Source organism: Euprymna scolopes, chromosome 45, assembly GCF_053919585.1.
Source record: "Euprymna scolopes isolate OS-2025 chromosome 45, ASM5391958v1, whole genome shotgun sequence".
NCBI classification, from domain to species: Eukaryota; Metazoa; Mollusca; class Cephalopoda; order Sepiida; family Sepiolidae; genus Euprymna; species Euprymna scolopes.
In genome coordinates, this window is record NC_136526.1 from 42,699,002 (window position 1) to 42,726,833 (window position 27,832).

The 27,832-nt window shown below is 34.7% G+C and overlaps 2 protein-coding genes across 2 annotated transcripts in view; one reads left to right on the forward strand and one right to left on the reverse strand.

Annotated features, from left to right (window-relative positions):
* Positions 1 to 27,312, reverse strand: LOC145269504 (uncharacterized). Its single transcript, XM_080125240.1, has 2 exons — positions 26,705 to 27,312; positions 1 to 2,511 (listed from the first exon to the last, which is right to left on the reverse strand). Exons 1-2 carry the CDS (start codon positions 26,954 to 26,956, stop codon positions 2,410 to 2,412), a joined length of 354 nt encoding a protein of 117 aa, XP_079981366.1. The 5' UTR covers positions 26,957 to 27,312; the 3' UTR covers positions 1 to 2,409.
* LOC145269505 (uncharacterized) overlaps positions 1 to 27,832 on the forward strand; it is a 203,093-nt gene that overhangs the window by 86,959 nt on the left and 88,302 nt on the right. The window lies entirely within an intron of this gene.

Sequence of the window (27,832 nt, forward strand, 5' to 3'; positions counted from 1 at the left end):
TTTTTCTCTATACCCACGTCTAGGATTTTTAAAAGAATTTTGCACAAACATTAGTTATGGTGAAAGTGAATTTTTGCCAGAACGGATTTTCCACGATAACTCTGGTTGATCATCTAAGGGCCATTATAGAGGTAAAATTGCCCCCAAATCATTAGTCTGTTTTTTTCTCACTTTTTCAATAACCACTCATTGAATTTTCTTGAAATTATGTACAAACATTAGTCATGGTGAAAGTAAATTTTTCACCCGTGAAGGGGACCTTGCATGTTCAGCTTTTTTTTTTCTTTTTCTTTCTCCTATGTATTTCATCACACAAAATACACGTTAAAATATTCCTTGGTATTTGGGGATTGAGATGTTTAAGAAACAAACATAAAAAGGTACTTAGGCAAAATGTGGAGCAAAACAGAATTTAACTCTAAAAATCCCACTTGAAAAAGAAAAAGCACGGTTGATATTCAGCATAAATTACCATCTGCCAAAAAAAAAAATGTTCTAATGAGTAAAAATTTGCTAACATACTTACCAAGTTGCCTGTTTCTTAATAAGTTTCGGTTTGCCATATGTTCTTTGAACCTCTTCCTCTCTCCCCCCCCTCCTCTTATTTTATACTTTCTCTCGCTCTCTCTTACATCTCTCCTTTTCAATAATTGAAGGTAATAAAAACTAACTATAAAACGGAAAATTGAAATGGTTCATCATAAAAAAACAGAAAATATCACCACAAATGTGAATGCTATTTAACCCATAACCCTGAAAGAAAAAGAGACTAATTTTGGATTTTATCTTTTATTTCGAAAATTTAACTGGCTTTACAAACTCATTTTTCCTGATTCAAACGATCTAGCCCAAGCCTAATGAATTACATCTTTTCTCATATAAATCACTCATCTACAGACAGGTGTCTTGTTATTTGGCAACTCATCAGTGTAGCTAGACATGCACACATTGAATTGAATACCAACTAGACACCATCCTTGGGGTCTCTTCAGTCTCTCTGTATAGGGGATTGTCAGAGAGGATACTTTTCATTAGAAGTAATCCCTGACTAAATACTTTAAAAAATTGGAGTGCCGTCTCTTTAAACCATTCAGCATGTCGCACAGGTTGCAGGTGGGGTACCCCCTTTTTATTAATTAAAGGCAATTTTGAATAATAAATAAAAAGACAACAAGGCATCGTATATAAAAATATGGAGAAAAGTAAAAACATATACTAGTAAGTCGGCACCCAGGATAAAATGAACCCCTCAACCTGTTTATGAGAAGAGGCAAACAATGGTGAAGTCTCTGAAAATGACACTCCAGCCAGAGTAGAGGCCACTAGGGTCAGCCACCATGCCTTGATACCAGAGGTTCTGGCCTCCTGTCCGCCTCACATTTGGCAACAAGTAATAAGTCCGAGCTCTAATCTATGGTCCCCCCCCTTGCCAAACTTTCCCAAAAAACTCTCATCTAGCAGAAACCACTATCAATAATTTCCCACACTCTTTATTTATGCCTAAACCTAAATGTAGATCCCATGAACAAAGCTTCTATCTTAGAACTGCATGCCTGTGGAACTGTCTTCCGTTTGCCTGCTTTCCAGCTGACTACAATTTGGTCAAGTCCAATGTAAACAATTTCTTGATGAGCCATCCCCTTAAGTAATCCTATTTACCAAATTTCCACTACTAACGATTAATATATTATTCTATTGACTACTGTACACCAGGGCAACAATATTGAAAAAAAAATCACTCTACTGCCGGTCGAGTGTGGGGGAAAATTTACTCACCCCAAAATATTTTTACTCATCCGACTTTGTCTTTGTTTCAGTCAATAATAGTAAATAATTTTACAACAATTAAAGAGATTACCATGTGTATAAGAAAATATTTGTTTAACTCTTGTAAATCAACTATTTTATTACTACAAACATTTCAGTAAATATTCAACAAAACGTTAAAATACAACACCAGTTTCTTTATATAGCATCATTCATATTATTGTTCCATAGAAATAAGAATCATTTCTTCGGATGCTTGACGGAATGATGCGTTTTTTTTTCCTCTTTCAAATGTTCATCTTTACTTTTGTAAGCATGAAGTGTATGTAGTTATAGCGTTGAATTTTTTTCCAAATAAATTTCAAAATCAGAGAGCTAAATGAAGGTGACATTTTGACTACACGTGAATATGTAAATTTGACCTCTTGTTGCCCTTTAGCGTGATCACTCTTTTTTTTTCAATAGGATATTCCAACGGTCTCACAGCTAGAGATGAAAGAATTCATAAATGATGAGACATAGGTCATTCTAAGTCACCGCATATTTGAGGGTCGTAAAATAAATGAGTTTCTCCCCCCCCCCGTTTCTTTATTTGGTGGGCGAGTGATTTACGACTTTTAGTCACCCCAAGAAATTTTCAATCTACTGTGGCGACCAACTGGTCGTGTAAAGTCTCAAAGGCTGCTGTACACTCATTAAACCCTTATCCTCGAGTGGTCTCTGGGCCTTGATAAGTGGTGATTCCTATGTAAAAAAAAAAAAAGTAATAAAAATTGAATGAATTTATAACATTATTTATTACAAAAATTTTAAATCAATAAGGGTTACGTGTACGATCGTTTCCAAGGCGTTTAGGAATTATTTTTTATTTACAAATTTTTTTACACAAATTTCAGTATGTCATATATTAGTGATGGGACGATTCCAATATTTTTCCCCGATTCTGATACAATTCCCGATTCCGTACTAAATTCCCGATTTCGATTCTTTATAAATCTTTAAATATTTAATTATATAATTATTTGTCCCGATTACTGTAAAAACACATCTTAAATGTGCATGTATTTTCTCAAACGTAAAAACACATTTGTGAGGGGTGATCTAAAGATTTTAGTCTTGCTGAAAGTTTAAATCAATAAATATTTATTATTTCATTATTACTACAATCAGTGGAAGAAGTTTTTTTAAACCAAAGTCAAATAAAAAATATAATTTAAGGAATCGGTTTCGCATCGGAAAATAGGCTCAGATTTTTCCGATTCCAATACCCCAAAAAGCTCTGATTTTTCTGATTCCCAATTCTGATTCTGAGTAATCGTCCGAACACTAATATATATATATATGTATGTATGTATGTATTTATCTCATATATATATATATATATATCTTGATGGTTAACATTTCAAAACCAGATGTATGCATTTCACATTCATAGTATTTTATTAATATGTTTATGTAGTACATCTTACACGTGTTTCGTTGAATAGGATAAGTCCACCAAACAACTCATCAGGGATAGATATATGTTCCTCGGAAAAAATAGTTGGAGGTATTTCTTTTTTATCCTCGGAATAAAAAACATATGGTAAAGAAAAAATGTTGATAGAAAAGATAATGGAAAAATTTTTTTTTTTTTTTTTTTTTTTTTTTTTTTTTTTTTTTTTTACACAAATTTTAAAATAAAAAAACAAACAAACAAAAACACACACTTTTACTTATTATAGTGTATATAAGCACTCCCCCCCTCCCACCTTGGAATTCAAAGTCCAGTAGGAGACGTTATTTTATGGCGCCACATTTGATTTTTCTCCCTTGTTTGAACTTTCATTGTAATTTTTATTTTCATCATTTCAATTTTTCTAATATTGAACATCCTTTTATTACTATGGAATCCAATATAAAATATATTGTTTAATTATATATATATATATATATATATATATATATATATATATATATATATATATAATGACAGAGAGAGAAGGATGGATATTGTATCTGTGTTTGTTCAACTAGAATGCTAGCTGAGATAACTTTAGCTCTCAGCTGAGCCCAGTGGGATAGAAAGTCTGTTGCTATGAAGACCCAAAACTTGCAACAATCCCATGAGACAACACTGAGTAGGCATTCTCAAAACACTTATTGAATATTTCTAAAAATATCCTATTATGTGTATATATAAGTATGTGTATTTGTGTGCATACATATATTGTATTCTATTTTACATGTGTAGTCCCCACAAACCAGCCAAAACTAGACCCCTCCAAGGCATGTGGGCCTGATCTTATCCCTGCCATACTAATTAAGAAATGCTCTGCTGAGCTAGCCTCTGTCCTCTCCAAACTCTTCAACAAATTCCTACCCAGAATCTTGCTTTCTTGATAGCTGGAAAATTGCCTCAGTTGTACCAGTATTCAAGAATTCTAGTGGAAGAACTGAACTTAGTTGTCACTCGTTGCCTCTCTTTGCTAAAACCTTTGAGTCTATAATCAATGAAGCACTAGTCGGCCATATTGTAAATGCTAAGCTTCTTTTTGACTAACAATATGGATTTAGACGTGTCCGTTCTACTGCAGATATTTTAACTGCCATCTCTGAACATACATTGGATACGACTGGAGAAGCTAGACCTGTATCTCTTGATATCTCTAAAGCCTTTGATAAGGTCTAGTATGAAGGGCTTCTCACGAAAATTAAATCCTCTGGTATTTCTGGATATAATCAGATCTTTTCTAGATAAGAGAAAAATCCAGATTATCCTTGATGGCCGTACGTCTACACATGATATTAATGCAGGTGTGCCCCAATAATTGATCCTTGGACCTTTATTATTCCTGATATTCATAAATGACCTCCCTGATAAAATTGTCTCTGATGGGTATGTTTGCTGATGACACTACACTCTATAATAGACATTAAGGAAAAACGGATGTACAAATAATCACGGCAATGGCAGAAACCCTAGAAAACTACCTATAGTCAGTAGTGAAATTGAGTGGTAAGTGGATGATAACATTTAATGCTACTAAGACTAAACTTCTTTCCTTTTAACAACTACAAAAAAAACAAAAAAACTCAACCACCTTTTTTTTTTTTTTTTTTTTTTTTTTTTTTTTACACAGTGATCACCACTTATCAAGGCCCGGAAGCCACTCAGGAATAAGGCTTATTGCAAGTACATTACGTTAGTGTGGAGATTTGATGAAGTGTTTACTTAAGGGGGCGGTTGATTAGGAATTTGTTAATATTGGACTTGAAGACATCCAAGTTGTAGTCCGGTGGGAAGCAGGCAGACGGAACAGAGTTTCACAGGCGTGCAGTCAATGATAAATAACTTTGGGCACTTCATGGGAAACCTGGACCCTGTGTAAACGGGTTATAATTAAATGGCTGCTCTCTGAGGTTTTATTTCACCTTCTTCGTATATATCTCATGCACTTTTTTTTTTTTTTTTTTTTTTTTTTTTTAAATTGCGCATGTATTTGTTTTATTTATTTTATTTTTTAATTTTTTAAATTTCTTTAATTAAATTTGATTCATACTTTTATTTCGTGCTGGTTTTTATTTTATGTTATTTTGATTTGTTTTTATATTTTCCCCACTAAATATTTGTATTTTTTTTTTTGTTACATTTATTTTTTCATACACGTTCAAATAATGCTTTTGGCTTTTTTTTTTTTTTTTTTTTTTTTTTTTTTGCTTCAAATAGTACCTTCAAAAACGTTTTGAAAATAAAATAAAAACAAACACAAAATAAAAGTATGAATCAAATTTAATTAAAGAAATAAAAAAAAAAATTTTTTTTTAAAAATAAAATAAATACACGCTCGATTTAAAAAAAAAAAAAAAAAAAAAAAAAAATGTCTGAGATACATACGAAGAAAGTGAAAGGAAACCTCAGGGAGCAACCATTAAATTAAAACCTGTTTACGCAGAGTCCACGTTCCCCATGAAGTACCTAACTCTGTATTTGAGACCACTTCTTTCAAACTCCTCGGCCTAACATTCACAGGCAACATGAATTAGAACAAATTCATTGACGCCGCTGGCAAGGCTGCTGCAAATAAGGTAGGCTCCCTCTATTGTGCTAGAAAATTACTCTCATTAGAGACCAGCTGATATCTTTACAAAGTCACAATTTAACCATACATGGAATATTGTTGCCACATCTGAACTGGAGTACTTACCACTAGTCTTTCACTCTTAGACAGGGTCTAAAAAAGAGTCTCAAATCTAATAAGCCTTGCACTATCGACCAAGCTCCAACCCCTGTCCCATCACTGAAATATCGCATCCCTGTACTTGTTTTACAAGTACGTTAATGGAATGTGCTCTGATGAACTCATATCACTTGTGCCCCCTCGACATACATACTCCTGACTAAGCAAAATCTTACCTCTATACTGTTGAGGTCGCTGGATGCTGGAAAGTTTAGTTTAGTCCAATAGTTAAGTACTCTCTACCGTGCTAGAAAGCTACTAACGCCCAAAAGTATCCTGTACCTTTAGAAGGCCACCATTCACCCATGTATGGAGTACTGTTGTCATATTTGGGCTGGTGCATCTCCTACTAGTCTCTCACTCCTGGACAGGGTTCAAAAGAGTCGCCAACCTGATAGGTCCTGAACTGTATCTAAGCTTCAGCCTTTGTCCCATCGACGAAATGTAGCATCCCTCTGCCTGTTCTACAAGTACTTTAACGGTGAATGCTCCAACGAACTGCAAGCACTCGTACCCCCTCGACGTAAATACCCCCGACAAACCCGACAAGCAGCTAAATCCCACCCCTTTACAGTAGAGATCCCTAGATGTAAGAGAGCCTTCTACTCGAGTAGTTTCTTCCCTAGAACCGCTAGACTTTAGAATTCCCTTTTGGGTTCCTGCTTCCCCAACTGTACTGACATGCAGAAGTTCAAGTGTAATATGAACCGACATCTTGCTGTCCAACTCCCAACATAGTACCCCTGTAGATTATATCATTGATAGTAGCCACCTACATCAAAGTGGCAATGTGCCTTGTTTGGGTGAAAATGTAATAAAAAGAAAAGTTTCTTCTCTTGAATTGCTAGACTTGGGAATTCCTTCCTTGTTTTCTGCTTCCCTGACTATGCAGAAATTTATATGTAATGTGAATACACTTTTGCTGCTAAACTCCCCTAAGTTTCCTGCTAGACCCATAGTGGCCCCTCACATCCATGTGACAATAAGCCTTGTTGAGAGTGAAAAATGAGTATTTAAAAAATAAATAATCTAATGAAATTCCCTTCAAATTTACTTTTTGACATAAAAAAAAAATCGCAACATCAACTGAAGAAGGTGCCCTGCGAGCTGGGTTTCCAATATTTCCATGAAATCGAAGGTATCGATGGAAGATGAAACTAATGTATAAATAAATAATGCCGATATATAAATAGTGCCGATAGGGTTATACAATTATTTGTTTTATAATTTAGTTTTATAAGCATTTTTGAAGAAATAAAAATTTTTAAAAATGCATATGCTCTTACGTATATAAAATAATTGAGCACTTTGATTATTTCTCCTATAAGACTATATAAATGATCTCGTTGATAAATTTTAAAATTATCACTTTCCGCTAACTCACCCCCCCTCTCTCTCTCTCTCTCTCTCTCTCTCTCACACAATAACATTGCATGCAGAAAAAATTGAACCGATCAACATTCACCAACGCCTGTTCAACGTTCCCGAGGCTGATGTAGTTGCTATCAGCACAATTAGAAGATGGGTTCGTTGATTTCAGGGTGAGTGAGAAAGCACACTTCAGATTTTTACAACGAAGGCATTGTTCATCACTGTCAAAACTGCATTTAGAATGGTGGTGACTATGTAGTAAAATAAATTCTGGAGCACAAAAGGTCGCTCGTTTTAATGGTACCACTCTTGTCTCCGTAGCTATTTAGGTACCTCCAATGCGCACCACAGATTTAACTCCCCTGTAACACGAGGTAAATGTAATTTATTTTAATATTATATTAACTGTTGTACCATTTAACAGAAGCTTCAAATAAGCCGCTAATATTTTCCAAAAAAAATTTACAGCATACAAAATAATGAGAATGCAAGACTAAAATCATGGATACATTATCAACGCTTTAAAACAACGTTCTTATGTAGTGATCATTTTGAAGCCGTAAACATACCTATGTTTAAAAAATCATGCAAAAATCGACTAATGGTTAGATTTTCATGAAATTTTCGATACTTATTCATTTTTAAATTAACTTACATATTAAAATATTAATATTACATATTAAAAGCAGGTTTCGTTTAATATATGAGAATTTTTTTTTTTTATGTATTCTACCTCCCACCCATATTTCATGTTACTAAAAATAAATTTAGGCTCATAAAAATTACATTTTTTAAAGTTGAAGAGTTAAAATAATTAAAAAAAATATTTATATATAAATATATACCAATTATTTATTTCACTTACCTTTTTTAAAGTTGTAAAAAAGGACATAAAATCAATATTATGTTTAAAAAAAGTCAACGCTTTTTCTCGACAATATAATTATTTAAATTACAACAAAAAAAAACAATTCTAAAAAATAATTCATTTTAAAGATTTAAATGATATTAAATTCTGCGATATGAACGTTTCCAATATTAAAATATATTTTTCTGGGTCTTCAGTAAAGTAAAGTCTTAATATATTGAATTAAATTTTAAAAAATTAAAAAAAAACAAAAACAAACACCTTGTTTGTACAAAAAATAGTTTAATTAGCGCCCGAATACGAGAGATTCTTGCTTCGCAGAACGTCAACAAAACTGGAGTTTCTAAAGATGGATTATATGGAAGCCCAAAATGTCAGGCAGTCGAAAACCTGTCTGAAAATGACATCAAGTAGTTAAAGGGAAGTAGGGAGAGCTAGTTTTTTTTACACAGCCGTACATTCCTATCGTGAACGTTTATACGATTTTTACCATTTTTTTAATTTAATTATTTTTTAAATTTTATTTTTCTGCCATTTTGGCTCGTACCTACTATTTTGGGTGCTGTAAAATAAAATGCTTATTGTAAATCCACCAATGATTAGTGCCCCCCTTTTTTTTTTCTAAGAGCAAATCAACACTTTGGGTGTCTCGGGAAGGGGTCTTATTTAATGCCGAAGCATGCCTAATGCAAGCTATCATTGTATACGGTTAATTGAACACAAGCTGGTATCTTTGTCCATAGTTAGGGTTTATACTTTTTCCATTGCTAGTGTATAATCGAACGGAATCGAATCGGATAGGATTTGAGCTAAGCCAAGTCGGTTCCATAGTCTGGAAGAATATCCATTAATGCCATTCGTCTGGTTATATTCTGGTTTGTCTGAACAGTTCTGAAAAAAAAAGTATACGTTGATATTTTTCTTGCTACGTTCACCTCTTACACAATTGCTTCCCCCCCCCCCGCCTACTGTTTCTATTTCTTTCGTGTAAGAATAAAAATACACTTTTTTCGTCTTTCTTTATTGTATATTTATACTTCATTTTAATTAACACAAGACCAGACAAAGCAATTATCCCCCTTTACTTGCCTACTCGCGTAAGCGAGGTTTGATATTGTGACATACATTTACACCCTCAGCTAAATAGCCCTCATATCACTAAAAACAAAATGAGATTCTACTTTTTTTTATGTCATTACGTGTAACCGCTGAACAACTGAACATTTTGGTGGGAAAGAAGGGGGTGAAAAATTATTTTTGAATTTATAGTTGGGCATCAATTTCGTAAAATTATCCCCAGTTTCCGGGCCATTCTAGTCAGGGAATTAAAATATTTGGTACTTTTACAGTTTAATAAAGACATTAAAAAAAAATGAAAATATCGAAAAAAGAGTATATTGTACGTATCTGTTATGGAATGAAGTTCTCCGAAAAAAAACAAAAAAAACATTTGATTTGATCCAGTATTTTTTTTTTTTTTTTTTTTTTTTTTTACAGCGAAAAAATAATTTATGATACCGAGCAAAAAGCAGTCATGTTTCGATTTTTAGGAAGAAAAGCTAGTATTAAAGATGGGGAGGGAGTGTCGACTCTTTAAACGGAGTTATCTCCTCATTGCGTGTTAAAAAAATTAAAAGATGGCTACCTTTCAACGCATTGTCATAAAAACGTTTTTTTTTCCCCCTGTAAAAAAAACAAAAAAAACCTACTCAATCAAATTAAGTGAAAAAAAAAATGTTTTTTCTCGATATTTTCATTTTTTAATGTCTTGATTAAACTGTACAAGTACCCAATATTTTTTTTATGGTATAAGACTTAAATAATTACATTTTTGTTTTTCTGTCTTTTTGGGTGATTGCGTGTGGTTTTACGACTTTGTTGACCGGACTTGGGGGGGGGGGGTGTCCAACCACACCAAAAAGTTAGAAAATGGAGGATCATTTTAGGTGAAATTTATATTCGAAACAGATTCTCACTCCAAATTTAAAAAAAATTTTTTCTTACTTTTTTCTGTGCGTCAACTCAAATATATATATATATATATATACTTCATTTAATCACATAAATTAATATACGAAAGTATAATTTTATGCGTAAACTATTTATTTCAACAGTGCTCAATACTTAGGTAGAGCTAGGTAGTAAGTTAGAAAAATATATATGGCAATTAAGCTACACAGAATATTCCGCGTTTCATCCACACTAGGATTCGTTAGGCATAAGCCTGACGAATCCTAGTCTGGCTTCATTGCCATATATATTTTTTGTATATATATATATATATATCCTAGTGTAGCTTAATTGTCATATATATTTTTGTATATATATATATATATATATATATCCTAGTGTAGCTTAATTGTCATATATATTTTTATAACTTACTACTACTACTAATATATATATATATATATATATATAACGTGTTTCATTCAGAAAAGGTGTTAATCTACTAAATTACGAAAACTAATTACTGTGTTTGGCCTTACAAACAGTCCTCTCAAAAGCTATGTAATTTTTTAATGTCGTGTATATTTGTTATTGTGGATATAAATATTTTATCCTAAGCCAGGAGAGGAGAATTACTTAAGGCGATTTTTATTTTTGTCCGAATTAAGATTAACTCTTTTTGTACGGTCTGAATATTTCCTTCATTAAAAAGCAGGCCTTTGCCTAATTTTGCCCCAGTTTTTTTTTTTGGGGGGGGGGGGTAGTACAAGTAATTTCAAGTTTGAGCGAAAACAAATGTTTTACTTTTATAGAATTTTTTTAAAGCAATATTTTGGGACAGTTCGTAAATGACTTCATTTGAACCGTCCTAAAACAGAACTGAATTTTAGAATTTCCATCCTGGACTTAGGGTTAGTGTTTGGTCATCATCCAGTAAATTGCAGAGCAATAAAATTCATGATTAATCCATATTTACTTGACCCTGGTATTTACTTCTCTTCTATCTTATATATATATATATATATATATATATATATATATAATGAACTCATTTTTCCCCTCCGACTTTGACCTTAATAGGATTAAAAATCATGACATTACATGCAAATGTAATGCGTACAGACCGTAGCACATTATCTGAGGTTTGCTATAGGCCTATTACCTCTACAGTTCCTCGACAATGGTACATTCCTATATTTTTTCCGGTGAGAGTCCACTGCCAAATCGCTTAGATTCAATGGAAGTTGCAACATCTTTTCTCTCTCTTAGCTTTCTCCTTTCCCCTCTCCCCATTTACACCGCAGCGGATGCGTTCACAAGGAACACTACGAGGAAACACCAGTTTGGAATCGTACAAGGTTACTTATGCCGTTTTTTTTTTGGGGGGGGGGGGTTAAATCTTTTTTCCCTGATTTATGATTTCCGTTTTTTTTTTTTCATAATAAAATAGAAAAAAAATTAAAAAAACGCGAAAACGCGATGACTATTATTGTTTTCTTTTTGCTTTTTTTTCGTTACTGTAAGACGCAATCTGCGAGACTAACCGGATTTTACTTCCGGTTTAACGACTCTAACCGTGAAATCTAACTATGACCTTCATTTATTAGTACTTTCAATTCAACATTTATTTATACACAAAGATTACAACGCAACGATATCGTGAATTCACTTGCATTACACTTAAATTAAAACAAATAAATTCATTTAGAATTCGAGAAAACAAAAACATTCATTTAGAATTCGAGTGTGATGTGACTACTGAAACTAAACAAATACAAACTTCACTGCGGAATTGATATTTGACCTAATTCACTTTTTGGTTAATTCATCGGTTTTTTTGGGTTTTTTTTTTACGCTTTCGCCTCAATGATTCAAGTTCGAGCCCCCTCTCCCCTTCAAACTTTTTGGGGATTTTTCAAACGCATGGGCACAGCCGGACCGTTCGTATTGCATCACGTTCGTTTTTTTTTTAATTTTTTTTTTGTTTTTTTTTTAACATTGTTTTTATAATATTTAAACAGGGTTATGACTTCGCTTTGTTTTCATTTTACCCCCCACTCCACCCCCACAACACACGCCTCTAAAAACCAGGGCAACGCCGGGTACCCCCCTGCTAGTTAAGTAATAATACTTAAATATGATGTAGCACAAGGTTCAAAGGTGGGAGGAGTAAGCAAAACTCAGTTTTCACTAATTGTCTTCGAAAACTGTTTTCATTAATAATTAATTTTTTACCTTATCGTTTTTCGTAATTTTTTAATATCTTCATTACTGCGACATGACAATTCAGTATGTATGTCATCGGTTTCACTTGAAACTCAATAAGCTCAAACGAATTTCGCTACAATAACATGAAGAACCAGCTAGCGCTCTCCCACAAGAGGCATTCTAGCCTATGCATTCTTGTCGGTATTCCCCGGCCAGGGCGCCTTAGACAGTTAGCAATGAAGTAACTCTACCCCAAAGAGGGAAAGCGGATCCTGGAAAGATGAGCTTCCTAGCACAAATACATCAGCCCGATAGATAAAAGGTCACCGAGTTGGCCTCGTGTTTGGTGGAATGACCGTCGAGAACCAATCCTCGACCTATGTGTCAATCTATAGGGACCTCCAAAATTCGCAGAATTATCCCTCCTCCTATATGTAACACGATGTAACTTTATTATAAATTAATATTATCAATATAACTTTTGTACCATTTAAAAGAAGGGCAAAATAAACCAGCAATAATTTTTTTAAAATTTTTTCATCGGACGAAAATAATGAAATTGCGAGACGAAAATCGTGTTTACATAACTGGCGCTTTAAAATAACGTTCGCATGTAGTAGACATTCCGACCGTGAAAACATACCCGTGTTTAATAAATCTAGCAAAAATCAACTAATGATCAGATTTTCGTGAAATTTTCGATACTTATCCATTTTAGAATGAAATTACATAAAATGCACTTTCCGTAAAATATATGAGGGGAAATATTTTTTTAGTGCGTGTTCCCCCACCCCATATTTATTTTTTTCGAAATTCGACCAAAATATATTTAAATCTATCGAAATTTCTATTTATTATGAAACATAAGAATTCAAATAAGTAAAAAATATTTATTTTTTAAAAGTACACGTATTGAACAAAAAAATTTACCTTGAAGTTGCAATTAAAAAAAATGATATAAATTTAAGATTGTTTTTTTGTTTTTTTAATAGCGTTTTTTCGAATTAATATATACTATAATCAGTTGAATTGCCAAGAAAAAGAAACTTTGTAAACATTAATTAATTTTTAAAAGATTAAAACGATTAAAATTTCATTATTTCAAAATGTTCTGTTACAACATAGATTTTTAATTGTGTTTAAAATTTTTTTTTAGATATTAAGTTTACATAAACATGGCTCTTGTCAGCTATTTTATCACCAGATTAAAACAGATTTAAAAATATTATTGCACAAATATTAAGCATTTTGTAGGCCCCCGCCCTTATATTTTGTTCGTCTCTTTTTACCGAACAAAATATGGAAGCCCGTAGGTAACCAAATGAACATTCAATAAAACCGTATTTCATATTTAATATACAAATGTTTATAATATCATTAATCCTTAAACTGTGTAGCACTTAAAACCTAACAAAATTATAACAAAAATTAATTATTACTCGCAGCTTGAAGAAGATAAACAAAGGTTTTAAAAAATCATTAAGTCGCTTCTGTTTTCCATAGTTCGTATAGTTAACACAAGTCTGACGTCACGGGAACCTGCGCTCCGTTTTTCACATTGTTTTTTGGGATACCTATCGATCTAAAATGAACAACTTAGAAAGAAGCAAGATATCCCCCCCCTCATACACACACACACACACACACACGGGGACAGTTAAACACAAAGTTTGATTTTTAATGTAAGGTGAAAAATCCAACCCTCCACTTTCAAAGGGGGTATACTGGATTGAAATATGAGCAGAAATCACCTCAGTCTAGAAGTGTTTTTTTTTTTTTTTTTTAAATTATTATTCACTAATCGAGGATAGAACAGATTGTCGGAACCGATACTACATTTGATCTTGGTGGAAAAATTGTAGATTACTCGTTGAGATGGTGACCCTTACCTCACTTTGAAAATTATTAATACGCAATTGTTTTTTTATTTGTTTTTGCTAAAACCTGAGATAATACGTGTCTACGTAACTAACAAGTCGACATAACGAACGAAAGGTTCAATTGTACTATTGGGAGTGTTTTAATATCTCGCTCGTTTAATTTGTTATTCAACCAAATTGTTTTGTTTTTATCACCATTTCAATTAGTGATGGGACGATTCCAATAGTGACAAATGTGTAATTTAGCGGCGTAAATTATTTGACAAAAACATTATGAAAATTATTTATTTTTATATAAAACACATTAGACCCTAAGGCCGAAATATAACCATTATTTTTTTCATCATTTTTATGAGACTAAATGTACGATATTCGAGGTCGCCATATTGCTTTTAAAATTTGTCCTTTCTAAGATTTGACACATTGACCATTTTAGGGCCGAATTTGGCCTTTTTTTACGCTCTTTAATTAACCATTTGGGGGGGGGGGCGATATCTTTTTGTAATGAAAGAACGTAAAAAAAGCCAAATTTTACGCCACTAAACTACACATTTACCTCCATTTTTTTTTTTTAAATAAATCTTTAAATATTTAACTGTATAATTTTTATTTATTTATTTTATTTTTTTAGATTACCGTTGGTTAAATGTGCAGATATTTTCTCAAAGATAAAATACACTTGCGGGGATGATTTTAGGGTAAATTTCTTACTTCCTTTCTATCTTAACAATCACCTTTCAAATGACGACCTGAATAGGTTTTCAGATATACTGAAAACGAATATTGCAGTTAAATTTGCCGCAAACATGTAGTTTTCCGGATATTAAGCAATCTAATTCCGTATGTTATCACTGGTGGCTATCCGGGGAAACTTGTTTGTGGCAAATTTAAACGCGAAATTTTCGGGGGGGGGCAGCATACATAAAAAACCTATAAAAGCTGTAATTTTAAATGTGAAATTAAGTAAAAATTTATCGATTTTATTTAGTTTTACTGGTAATCTAAAATCAATAAATATTTATTGCTTTATCCTTACTACCAGCCGTGGAAGATTTTGCTTTAAACAAAGTCAAATAAAAAAAACAATTAAAAGAATCACTTTTGGCATCGGAAAATAGGCACAAATTTCTGGTTCCCGGTTCCGATTAATCGTCCTAACATTAATATAATCTCTTTCCGAGTTTTTCGATTACTAAATTTCAAAAAGTTGGGGTTTTTTTTTTTTTTTTTGGTTTTTTTTTAATCATATTTTCAAGTTAAATTCAGTTTTTACGATATTTTTGTTTATTAAATTGTCAGGTAATTTGCTAAAATAACTTTAGATTAAGTTTAGTAATACGACTTAATCACGTTGACACACCGTTCCCGTTAGATCACCGAAGTTAAGCAACGTTGAACCTAGTCAGTACTAAATGGGTGACCATTTGAGATTTCCAGGTACTGTAGTGCTCTCCGCTTATTTCAGCATTGTTTCCAGTCATCCTGGACATCACTGGACTCAAACAGTTCCAATTCAGGAGAGGTGTTGTTGGGGAGTATGCAACCTTTAGCTCACAAAAGTATGCGCAGCTGCCTCTACAGGGGATATCCTTTGTCTTTCGAAATTGAACGGAGACATCAAAGGTTCACCCTCTATCACAAATGGCTATGTTTCCAACCTGTTTCCAAGACCAGCAAAAACACGCATCACTTCTATATCTGTTTCTGACCACAGTTCCCAGTGATTGTATAACGAATGCCAATAGCCCACTTGGGAACATTGATCATGCAGTGATTATGGTCGAAATCGCCCTCAACTGTAGAGCCAAAACTGAAGAGCCATTGCTCAAAACAACGAGATATTATAAAAAGGCTGACTGGGAAGCCATCAGGGATCTTATCAGAGATGCCCCATGGGAAAATATTTTGTCTCTTCCTGCTGAACAGTGTGCAAATGAGACCACTGAATGGTTCAAAACTGCAATTGAAGCACATGTTCCCATGCGGAAATTTTATAGCAAGCCCCACTCTCCCCAATGGTTTACTTCTAATTGTGCAACTGCCATTGCTCAAAGGCAGCATGCATACCGCATATTTAACCGACATAAGTCCAGTTCAAACAGACAAGTATATAGAAGCTAGAAGTCACTGTAAGAAAGAGATACCGACAGGTAAGAGAGAATTTACTGAAACCACCAAAAAATGCATTGAAGCACGAAAATTAGGAACCTGTGACTTCTGGAAAATCTACAACAGTGTATTAAGTAATGGACAATCAACAATTCCCTCATTAACCAACAATCACGAGGTTTGCTCAGCAACTGAGAAGGCTAACATGCTTGCCAGTCGATTTGTCTCAAACTCCACACTGGACCCTTCCAACCGCCCCCTCCCTGACTTTCGTTTGCAGACAGACGCCATGCTAGACGATCTGAAAATCATCCCTGCTCAGGTGCATGCTATCATAAAAAACCTTGACACTTCAAAAACATGTGGACCCGATCTTATCCCGGCTGTGCTATTAAAAAAGTGCTCTGCCGAAGTAGCACCAGTTCTCTCCAAACTCTACAAGAAATGCCTTAATGAATCTTGCTTTCCGGACTGCTGGAAAACTGCTTTTGTGGTACCACTTTCAAGAATTCTGGCGAAAGAACTGACCCAATAAATTATTGCCCCATTAGCCTCCTCCCACTTTTCGCCAAAATATTTGAGTCCATAATTAACCAAGTTCTAGTCCATCACCTTACAGATGCTAAACTTCTGACTGACCAACAATATGGATTTAGACAAGCCCGTTCCACAGCAGACATCTTAACTGTAATCTCTGAACGTGTATACCATTCACTGGACAAAGCGGGGGAGGGTAGAGCGGTAGCTCTAGATATATCTAAGGCTTTTGACAGAGTATGGCGTGAGGGTCTCCTCGGGAAAATTAGATCATACGGTATCACTGGAAGAATACTTAACATAATTAAATCCTTCTTAGATAAGAGAAAAATCCAGATTGTCCTTGATGGTCGTACATCTAAAAATATGATATAAATGCAGGAGTGCCTCAAGGGTCTATCCTTGGATCTCTATTATTCCTAATATTCATTAATGATCTCCCTGACAAAATTGCATCTGAGATGGGTATATATGCTGATGACACCACACTCTATAACAGGCACGACAGGAAAACAAATGAACACATATCTAAAGAAATGGCAGAAACATTAGAGGATGACCTCCAATCTGTAGTGGAATGGGGACAAAAATGGATGGTTACATTCAATGCTGCCAAGGCTAATCTTGTTTCCTTCAATAATTACAAGAAACCTTTTCTACCACCAATAGCAATGGCCAATGACTCTTTATCTGAAAGTACATCTTTCAAACTCCTCGGCCTAACGTTCACAGGAAACATGAGTTGGAACAATTACATTGAGAGCATTGCCAGAACCGCTGCAAAGAAGGTGGGCTCTCTCTATCATGCTAGAAAACTACTAACACCTGAAAGTATCTACCATTCGCCCATGTATGGAGCATTGTCATATTTGCGTTGGCGCATCTGCTACTAGTCTCTCTCTCCTTGACAAGGTTCAAAAGAGAGTCGCAAATCTGATAGATCCTGAACTGTCATCTAAGCTTCAGCCCCTGTCCCATTGACGAAACGTTGCATCCCTCTGCCTGTTCTACAAATACTTTAATGGTGAATGCTCTGACGAACTGCAAGCACTTATGTCCCCACAAGTAAACAACCTCGACAAACCCAACAGGCAGCTAAATACCACCCCCACACAGTAGAGATCCCTAGATGTAAAAGATCTTTCTACTCCAGTAGTTTCTTCCCCAGAACCACTAGACTTTGGAATTCCATTCCAGGTTTCTGCTTCCCCAACTGTACTGACATGAAGAAGTTCAAGTGTAACCTGAACCAACATCTTACTGCCCAAATCCCAACATAGTGCCCCAGTAGCTGTTGCCCCTGTTAGTAGCCCTCTACACCAAAGTGACAATGTGCCTTGTTTGGGGTGAAAATGTAATTAAAAAAAAGAAAAAAAAAATTTTTTTCTTGGACTGCTGGATTTGGGAATTCCTTTCTTGTTTCCTGTTTCCCTGACTATACTAATATGCAGAAATTTATGTAGTGTGAATACACTTTTGCTGCTAAACTCCCCTAAGTTTCCTGCTAGACACAATCGCAAATAGTGGCCCCTTACAAAAAAAAAAAAAAAAAAATTTTTGGCCCCCACCCTCAACTCTAAGAAAAGCAGACATTTGTCTTCCTTTCAACTGTGAAAAACAACTGATGTCGCGTTTCTTTTTAAATCCTTGCGTAAAAAAGTATTTTATTTAAAAAGGACATAGAATATAAAATATAAATATGGATAAATTCTTAACAATGAAGAATGGAAGTACCTATTGATTAGTATTTTTATAGGTAAGTGATTTTTTTGGAATGTATATATATATATATACATATATTTTATCGAAGTAAGTTAAAATTCGTTGATTTTCTTTAAATGTTTTTTTTTTAAGAAAACCGATTTAAAAAAATAAAACAAATATTGTATAATTTGCTATTAAACCTGTTTTTTTTTTTTTTTAATTTTGGTCTTTGCTCCTTTAATTAAAAAAAATTAGGGTTTGAATTACAATTTTCAAGTAGTTATAAGCTTCGAAAGATAGGAGGTCGAATTATTCAATTTTTTATCACGCATGTTTAATGGCGTTTTCTGGCATTGCTAGTGCTGAACTCAAATTAAAATATGCTAAGGCCTTGGGGACTTTTGGGGCTAAATGAAGGAGGGGCAAATGATAGACTTAGTCATTTCTTTTTTTTTTTTTTTTTTTTTTTTTTTTTGCATGGTACAGAACTCAAATTTACATATGTTAAGGCCGAAAACTGCACTGTTTGTTCATTTCCACCATGATTTGAAGTCCCTTGGGGATTTGGTGGGCTAAATGGGTAGGGGGCAAGGCTGAACTTAGTCATTTTTTTTTTTTTTAATGCCTCGTTCACTGTGCACTCACGGGGGACCATGCATGCTTCCCTTATTACTTATTACTTTATTAAAAAATAAAAATAAAAAAAAAATAAAAAAAAGTCTACTGATTTGGCCGAGATCAAAGTGTAGTATCTGTTCTTCAGATGCGGCACTTCCATTTCTCGTTCTCTTTCAGTGGAGGAGAAATCCTTCACGACTGAGACAATTTTTATTTTTGTACCTTTTCTCCACGTTAAAAAACGACCCTGGTGTCTAACTCTGTCCTGTGGGGACGCATTGTAAATAGGTACATCTAAGAATTAGTGGCATATGAGCGAGAAAAGGCGAAAATAGAATCTGGGGAGACAAATTAAGCAAGAATAAACATTATTTAGAGCAAGTTTCATCGTACACGTAAGACGCCGAAATTTGATACTTGACCGTCAGGAAACCGGCCCTTTAATTAGAAAATTTATAAACTTGAGTCATCGTTCTTTCTTGGCGAGTCTCCTTTATCGATCGGTTAGTGAAGATGGCGACTATATTTTTCGACCTAGTTTTCATTTCGGCTTTTCATGTGATGACGAAACTGGCTATAACTGTTTTATTTTGTTACAGGTTAAAAAAAATTTTTATATAGGAAAAATGACAAAAATATATATATATATATATATATATATATATATATATATATTTTTTTTTTTTTTTTTTTTGCTTTAAATAATTTGTATAACTCAAATTGAATTTCGTTGGAATGCGTTTCGTCTGAAGCAATTTTCATTTTTGTATCAACCCATTACAAAATATCCCCTTTTTTGTGAAGAAGTTGAATTTCCCCACATTAAAAACCGACCTTGTGTCTAACTCTGCTGTGTGTGTGTGTGTGTGTGTATATATATATATATATATATATATATATATATATATATATATATATTACAACATTACCATATACAATATATATATATATATATATATATATATATATATATATATATGGTAATGTTGACAAAAAGGTCTCCTATAAATACAAAAAGGAAGAAGGAAGAAAGCCAAAAAGGACGGAAGTGAACGAATAAGAATAAACGAAAAAGATAGAAAATGTTCTTTCCCCGAGAACAAGAACTATCACGATTGCCTGTTTCTCCTCGTCATCGCAGTGTCACTGCCCTGCTCCTCCACCCTTCCGTCTTCTTTTCCACACCTTCCCTGTAATCTTGCTTCCAGGCTCAAGACTTGACAGAGGCGGGGTACAACAATGGTAGATGAGAAAGAGAGAGAGAGAGAAAGTCTGACTGGCAGACAAGTACATTTTACTGACTGCTTCCACGGCACATCCACCCATCCTCCATCATAATTGCCCTATGCTCACATCCTGATGACTTGTGTGAGATCAACTATGAAAGAACTCAATTTTTTTTTGTTACTTTCTCTCTTTTTCCCCACCTCTTTTTCTCTCACAGACGCACAAGCACTTTCTCTTCCCCCCTCTCTCCCTACTTTACCTCATCTGTGTACTTTCACCCCCTATTTTCTCTCTCTCACTCCCTGTACTTTCACCCTCTCCTCTTTTTCTCTGTACTTTCACCCTCTCCTCTTTTTCTCTGTACTTTCACCCTCTCCTCTTTTTCTCTGTAGTTTCACCCCTGTCCTTTACCCCCTTTCCCTCCCCTCCGCCCCTCTCTCTACTTTTACCCCTTCCCTCCCAACCTCTCTCTCTATTTACATCCCCCTCTCTCTCTCTATTTACATCCCCCTCTCTCTCTCTATTTACATCCCCCTCTCTCTCTCTATTTACATCCCCCTCTCTCTCTCTATTTACATCCCCCTCTCTCTCTCTCTATTTACATCCCCCTCTCTCTCTATTTACATCCCCCTCTCTCTCTATTTACACCCCCTCTCTCTCTATTTACACCCCCTCTCTCTCTATTTCACCCCCCCTCTCTCTATTTTCACCCCCCCTCTCTCTATTTTCACCCCCCCCTCTCTCTATTTTCACCCCCCTCTCTCTCTATTTTCACCCCCCTCTCTCTCTCTATTTTCACCCCCCTCTCTCTCTATTTTCACCCCCTCTCTCTCTATTTTCACCCCCCCTCTCTCTCTATTTTCACCCCCTCTCTCTCTATTTTCACCCCCTCTCTCTCTCTTTACACCTCCCTCTCTCTCTTTACATCCCCCCTCTCTCTCTTTACATCCCCCCTCTCTCTCTTTACATCCCCCCTCTCTCTCTTTACATCCCCCTCTCTCTCTTTACATCCCCCTCTCTCTCTCTTTACATCCCCCCCTCTCTCTCTCTTTACATCCCCCTCTCTCTCTCTCTCTTTACATCCCCCTCTCTCTCTCTTTACATCCCCCTCTCTCTCTCTCTTTACATCCCCCTCTCTCTCTCTTTGCATCCCCCTCTCTCTCTCTTTACATCCCCCTCTCTCTCTCTTTACATCCCCCTCTCTCTCTCTTTACATCCGCCTCTCTCTCTCTTTACATCCGCCTCTCTCTTTACATCCGCCTCTCTCTTTACATCCCCCTCTCTCTCTATTTACATCCCCCTCTCTCTCTATTTACATCCCCCTCTCTCTCTATTTACATCCCCCTCTCTCTCTCTCTTTACATCCCTCCTCTCTCTATATTTACATCCCCTCTCTCTCTTTGTTTTTCTCCCAAACTCTCTCACTCTCTCATACTCTCACACACACACATACTCTCACACACACACATACTCTCACACACACACATACGCTCACACACACACATACGCTCACACACACACATACGCTCACACATACACTCACACACACATACACTCACACATACACTCACACATACACTCACACACACACACATACTCATACACACATACTCATACACACACATACTCATACACACACATACTCATACACACACATACTCACACTAACACATACTCACACTCACTCTCTCTCACACACATACACTCACACTTCTCACACTCTCTCACACATACACTCACACTCTCTCTCACACACATACTCACTCTCTCTCTCTCTCCCTCTCACACACACACGCACGCACTCTTTCTCTCACTCTCTCTCTCTCCATCTCTACCTCTCACATATAATCTGCTTTTATATTTTTTTACGAAAAGTCGATCTTTTTTCTTTTGAAAAACTAGTCTCATGTCTAGCCTTTACTGAGCAACTCTCCAATCTAGCCATCAATACTTTGCTAGGTAGCCACTATTTAAGCCTTCCCATAGAATGTGTCCATCTAATCCTGATATAAATATTAAAGATGCTCCTCTTAATAGTGTTGAGTTTTTTTCTTGATCTTGATGAGTTTTTTGAAGTTCTCTTTGATATTATAATATATATATATATAAATAAATATCTATATATATATATATATATATATATATATATATATATATAACCTTTGTGCATTAGTCAATTTATCTGTAACAATTTCACCGTTAAAAGTATACATTGAATGGACGTATCATATAGATATAAAGATGCGTCTAACATTTCTGTATGAAGTTTTTTTCTCTCATCCTTTTAAGCTTGAAACATCTTTTTTTTTTTTATCTTTAGACGTGTACATTTAGTGGTTACGTCCAAGTAAAACGTTCAGTTTTTCTGTTTATTTGAAATAGTATTTTTAGTATTCAATCGATGCATCTTTTCTATTTTCTCTTTCCTTGCCTATTTTCTCCTCTCTTCCCTCTCCTCCCCCCTTCTTTCTCTCCTTCTTAACCCTTGGGTCATTGAAATCAAGAAAATCTAGGTGGTTGCACAAATTAAGACGCGTTCATTTAAAAAAACATTTTTTTTTTTCGAGGGGATAGACTGTCGATCTGTTTGTCACACAATTTTCGTTTAATTGTGCATTTCCATCCGCTAAAACGCACTAATTGAACGGACGCATCTCTAGACAAATATCCGATTTTCGTTCCTTCGTTCCTTCCTTAGCTGAGGTCAGTGAAATTGAGGAAGTGTTGATGCTAAGCACTGCTGCTGCTGCTGCTGTGTTTACCTGTTAGCAAAGGAGACCTATTTTTGTGTGTGTCTGTGTGTCGGATCAGACCGCCGCCCCCGCCCACACTGCCAACCCTTGGAGCCAAGAGCACTTGTTTATTCTCTACTACTTACTATAACAACATACTTCATTCATTCATTCATTATTATTATTACTACTACTACTACTACAACTCTTGTTGTACTTGTTTCTATTACCCCTCCCCTCGACCTCCTTTTCTTTCTCCTTTTTTCTCCTCTTGTGTTGTTATTAATTCCTTCTGTCTTTTAGTACAAGAGACAAAGTGACATTAGGTTTGATGGATTACCCAGCCAATGTGTACTATAAAGTCTGGCGTTTCAAGTTGACCTAGTGTCTTCCCTTAAATTCTTCTCACACTAGCTATTACTACGGCTTATATATATATATATATAAGTGGCCTACAAAGGCCACAGGGGAGAAAATTGAACCTGTCTGCCAGGACACTCATATATATATATATATATGTATGTATATGTGTGTGTGTAGGCAAATTTGGGCATATTTTATTGGTTTGAAAATATAGGTGTTTTTTTTTTGTTTTACCAATTTCCGTAAGATTTTAACCATAGAATAAATAGTACCTATTTACAATGCCTCCCCACGGGACAGAGTTAGACACCAGGATCATTTTTTAACGTGGAGAAAAGGTACAAAAATAAAAATTGTCTCAGTCGTGAAGGATTTCTCCTCCACTGAAAGAGAACGAGAAATGGAAGTGCCGCATCTGAAGAACAGATACTACACTTTGATCTTTGCCAAAAATCTTCAAAAAGCCTGCAGCCTGTACATGTAGTTTCGTCCCATACAACCAAAGATACGACCATTTCAATATTCAATTTGGCAATTTTATAAGTTCGAAATCTCAGCGACTATTGGTCAGAATTTAACATATGAAGGCTCATTGGGAAGCTAATCACCTGAATTGTGTAGTAGTGGGCTATTTGACATTTGCTCTTAAGGTCGCGCGTTAAGGGGATAATCCATCAATCATAGTCATATGTTTTCCTAGTTTTGCATATGAATTAGAAAATGTCTGATATTTCCCCCAAAACCTCTGACCTTGATGGAGGGGAGATTAAAATTTGCTGCTATGGTTTCAAATGATCTGAAATAACAGCGGGGGGGGGGGGGGGCTAATTTCTCATGTTATATTTTTCCCTTCTTCATAATACATAAAGTAAATTTCGCAGTGTATAAGAATTATTTGATACTGGAGATCTTCATAATCGTACCCTATTTTCAAAAGAGTGGAGATATAACATGAGAAATATTTGGAACCAAGTCTTTACTTTGCTGTTATTTCAGATCATTTGAAACCAATAGCAGTAAGTTTTAGTCTCTCCTCCATCAAGGCCAGAGGTTTTGGGGAATTATATATACTTAACTGCAATTTCACGGTGTCACCGATCATCATGTCTCCGACTGACATCAGTCGATGTACATTTTGTTTTTGCTGTATCTCAAGCCCTTTATCAAGATCCGCTCTCTTAATTTGTTTCGATTTTTCTTATATATCGTTATATGTAATTTATAAAAGTCACGGCTATGGAATAACGCGAAAAACAATCTTTTAGGTATGAAATTAGTTTTTTTTTTTTATATTGTTTTTCGTTCAATATTAAGTTATAAGCCTTCTTCAAGCAGCAGCAGCAGCAGCACCCCTGTGTTGGAAAAGGCTTTCGAAAGTTTTTTTTTTTTTTTTTTTTTTTTTTTTTTTTAGTCATGTGGGATGGACGAAAAGTCCTTATATTAACTTTTATCATTAAAATATATTTATGAAACAGGGTGTTACAATTTTTGTTTTTAATCAAACCTCATAAAATAAAAACGTGTGTGCGTTGGGGGGGGGGTTAAAGTTTTTTTTTTTTTTTTTTTTTTTTCGTTCAGGACCGCAGGAACCTTTTTGAAAGCCTCTTTGTCAACACAACTAATCGTGAAGAAAGCCATTTTATATTATTATCAATAAATATTATTGAGTGAGAAATCATTTCGAGTTGCATAGAGACGTCCAACTAATTGTGAAGTACGGAGCACATAATCCCGTGACGTCAAACTCGTGTTAACTATACGAAGTATGGAACAGCAGAAGTGACTTAATGATTTTTTAAAACCTTTGTTTATCTTCTTCAAACTGCGATTAATAATTGATTTTGTTATAATTTTGTTAGGTTTTAAGATCTACAGTTTAATATTATAAACATTTGTATATTAAATAAGAAATACGGTTTTACTATATATGTACGACTGTTCATTAGGTTAATTACCGGTTTCCATACTTTATTTGATAAAAAGACAAACAAAAGGATCGTAGTGATCTAAAAAAAAAAAAAAAAAAAGTTTATTTTCGGGTGCAATAATATTTCTCAATCGTGTTTAATCTGGCGATAAAATAGCTAGCAAGAGTCATGTTTATATTATAGCTTAATATTTAAATAAAAATTTAAACACCATCAATGAAAGATCTATGTTGCAACGGAACAGTTTGAAATAATGGAATTGTAATCGTTTTAATCTTTTAAAAAATAATTTTTAGGAAGGTTTTTTTTTCTCCTTTGCAATTCAACTGATTATAGTAAAAAAAAAAAAACTTCTCCCTCATATTTTACGGAAAAGTAAAAAAATTGCCTCGTATATTTTACGGAAAAGTAAAAAAATTGCCTCGTATATTTTACGGAAAAGTAAAAAAATTGCCTCTCGTATATTTTACGGAAAAGTAAAAAATTGCCTCTCGTATATTTTACGGAAACTGAATTTTTCATATAATTTCATTCTAAAATGTTTAAGTATCGAAAATTTAATGAAAATCTGACCTTTTAGTCGATTTTTGCTAGATTTATTAAACACGGGTATGTTTTCACGTTCGAAATGCTTAACCAAATGGGGACTTTAAAAAAAAAATAAAATTTTATTACATTTTCACTCCAAACAAGGCACATTGCCATTTTGATGTAGGGGTTACTATCAATGACATAATCTACAGAGGTACTATGTGGGGAGTTGGGCAGCAAGATGTCGGTTCATGTTGCACTTGAACTTCTGCATGTCAGTACAGTTGGGGAAGCAGGAACCTGGAAGGGAATTCCAAAGTCTTCTGGGGAAGAAACTACTGGAGTAGAAGGCTCTCTTACATCTAGGGATCTCTACTGTGAAGGGGTGGGATTTAGCTGCTTGTCGGGGGGGTGTATTTACGTTGAGGGTGGGTACGGGTGCTTGCAGTTCGTTGGAGCATTCACCGTTAAAGTACTAGGGATGCTACATTTCGTCGATGGGACAATGACAGTTCAGAACCTATCAGATTGGCGACTCTCTTTTAACCCTGTCTAGGAGAGAGAGACTAGTAGCAGATGCACCAGCCCAAATATGACAACAATACTCCATACATGAGCGAATGGTGGTCATGTAGAGATACAGGATACTTTCGGGCGTTAGTAGCTTTCTAGCACAGTAGAGAGAACTTACCTTCTTCGCAGCGGTTCTGGCAATGCTTTCAATGTAATTGTTCCAACTCGTGTTTCCTGTGAACTTTAGGCCGAGGAGTTGAAAAGATGTACTTTCAGATAAAGAGTCTTTGGCCATTGCTATTGGTGGTTGAGAAGGTTTCTTGTAATTATTGAAGGAAACAAGTTTAGTCTTGGCAGCATTGAATGTGACCATCCATTTTTGTCCCCATTCTACTACAGATTGGAGGTCATCCTCTAGTGTTCCTGCCATTTCTTTAGATGTGTTATTTTAAAGCGTCAATTATGTAAACGCGGTTTTCGTTCGCATTTTCATTATTTTCGTACGATGAAAAAAAAAAAAAAAAAAAAAAAACTTAAGAATTATTACTAGTTTATTTTGCCTTTCTTTTAAATAATACAAAAGTTATATTGTTAATATAACCTTATAATAAAGTTACATCGTGTTACACATGGGGTGGGTAAATCCGTGTCTCGCGTTGAAGGTACTTAGTTTCGTTTTTAGATAAACGTGACATCAGATCAAATTCGGTTGCCATTTTGTTTTGCTTCGGCTTCTTTCATATAAGGGTGAAACTTTTCAAGCGTGTGCTTTTTTTTTTCTTTATTTATTTTATTTATTTTTATTTTTTTTATTTATTTATTTATTTATTTTTTTTTAGATGCATAATACTTTTTCATGAAAATGATCCCTTATATATATATATATATGATATAAAGAAAACAATAACATAAAACTAGTTTGAATCGCTAAACATATTTTTCTCGCGTTCTTCCATGGCCGCGGTCCTGGATATGACCTTAAACTATATCCAGTGGTGTGGTGTGGTGAGGCCCCAGCTTGCGGGCTTTGGGGGAGTGTGGAGCCACCCTTTAATTACCATTGCTCCCAGGTCCACTCTGACCCGGAGTGGTAGTACCTGTTAGGGTCCCAACTATGGGTTAAATATAAACCGACTTCAAAACAACAAATATATTCTATTAAAAAATCTTCTTCAAAATCTTTGGATTCGGCATTAAATAACCCAAAAAGGGTTGATATGCTGTAAAACAAAAACAACCAATCCATGGCCGCGATCTTTATAAATTACCTATAAAATGAGACATTGGCTTTATTTTATTTTATTTT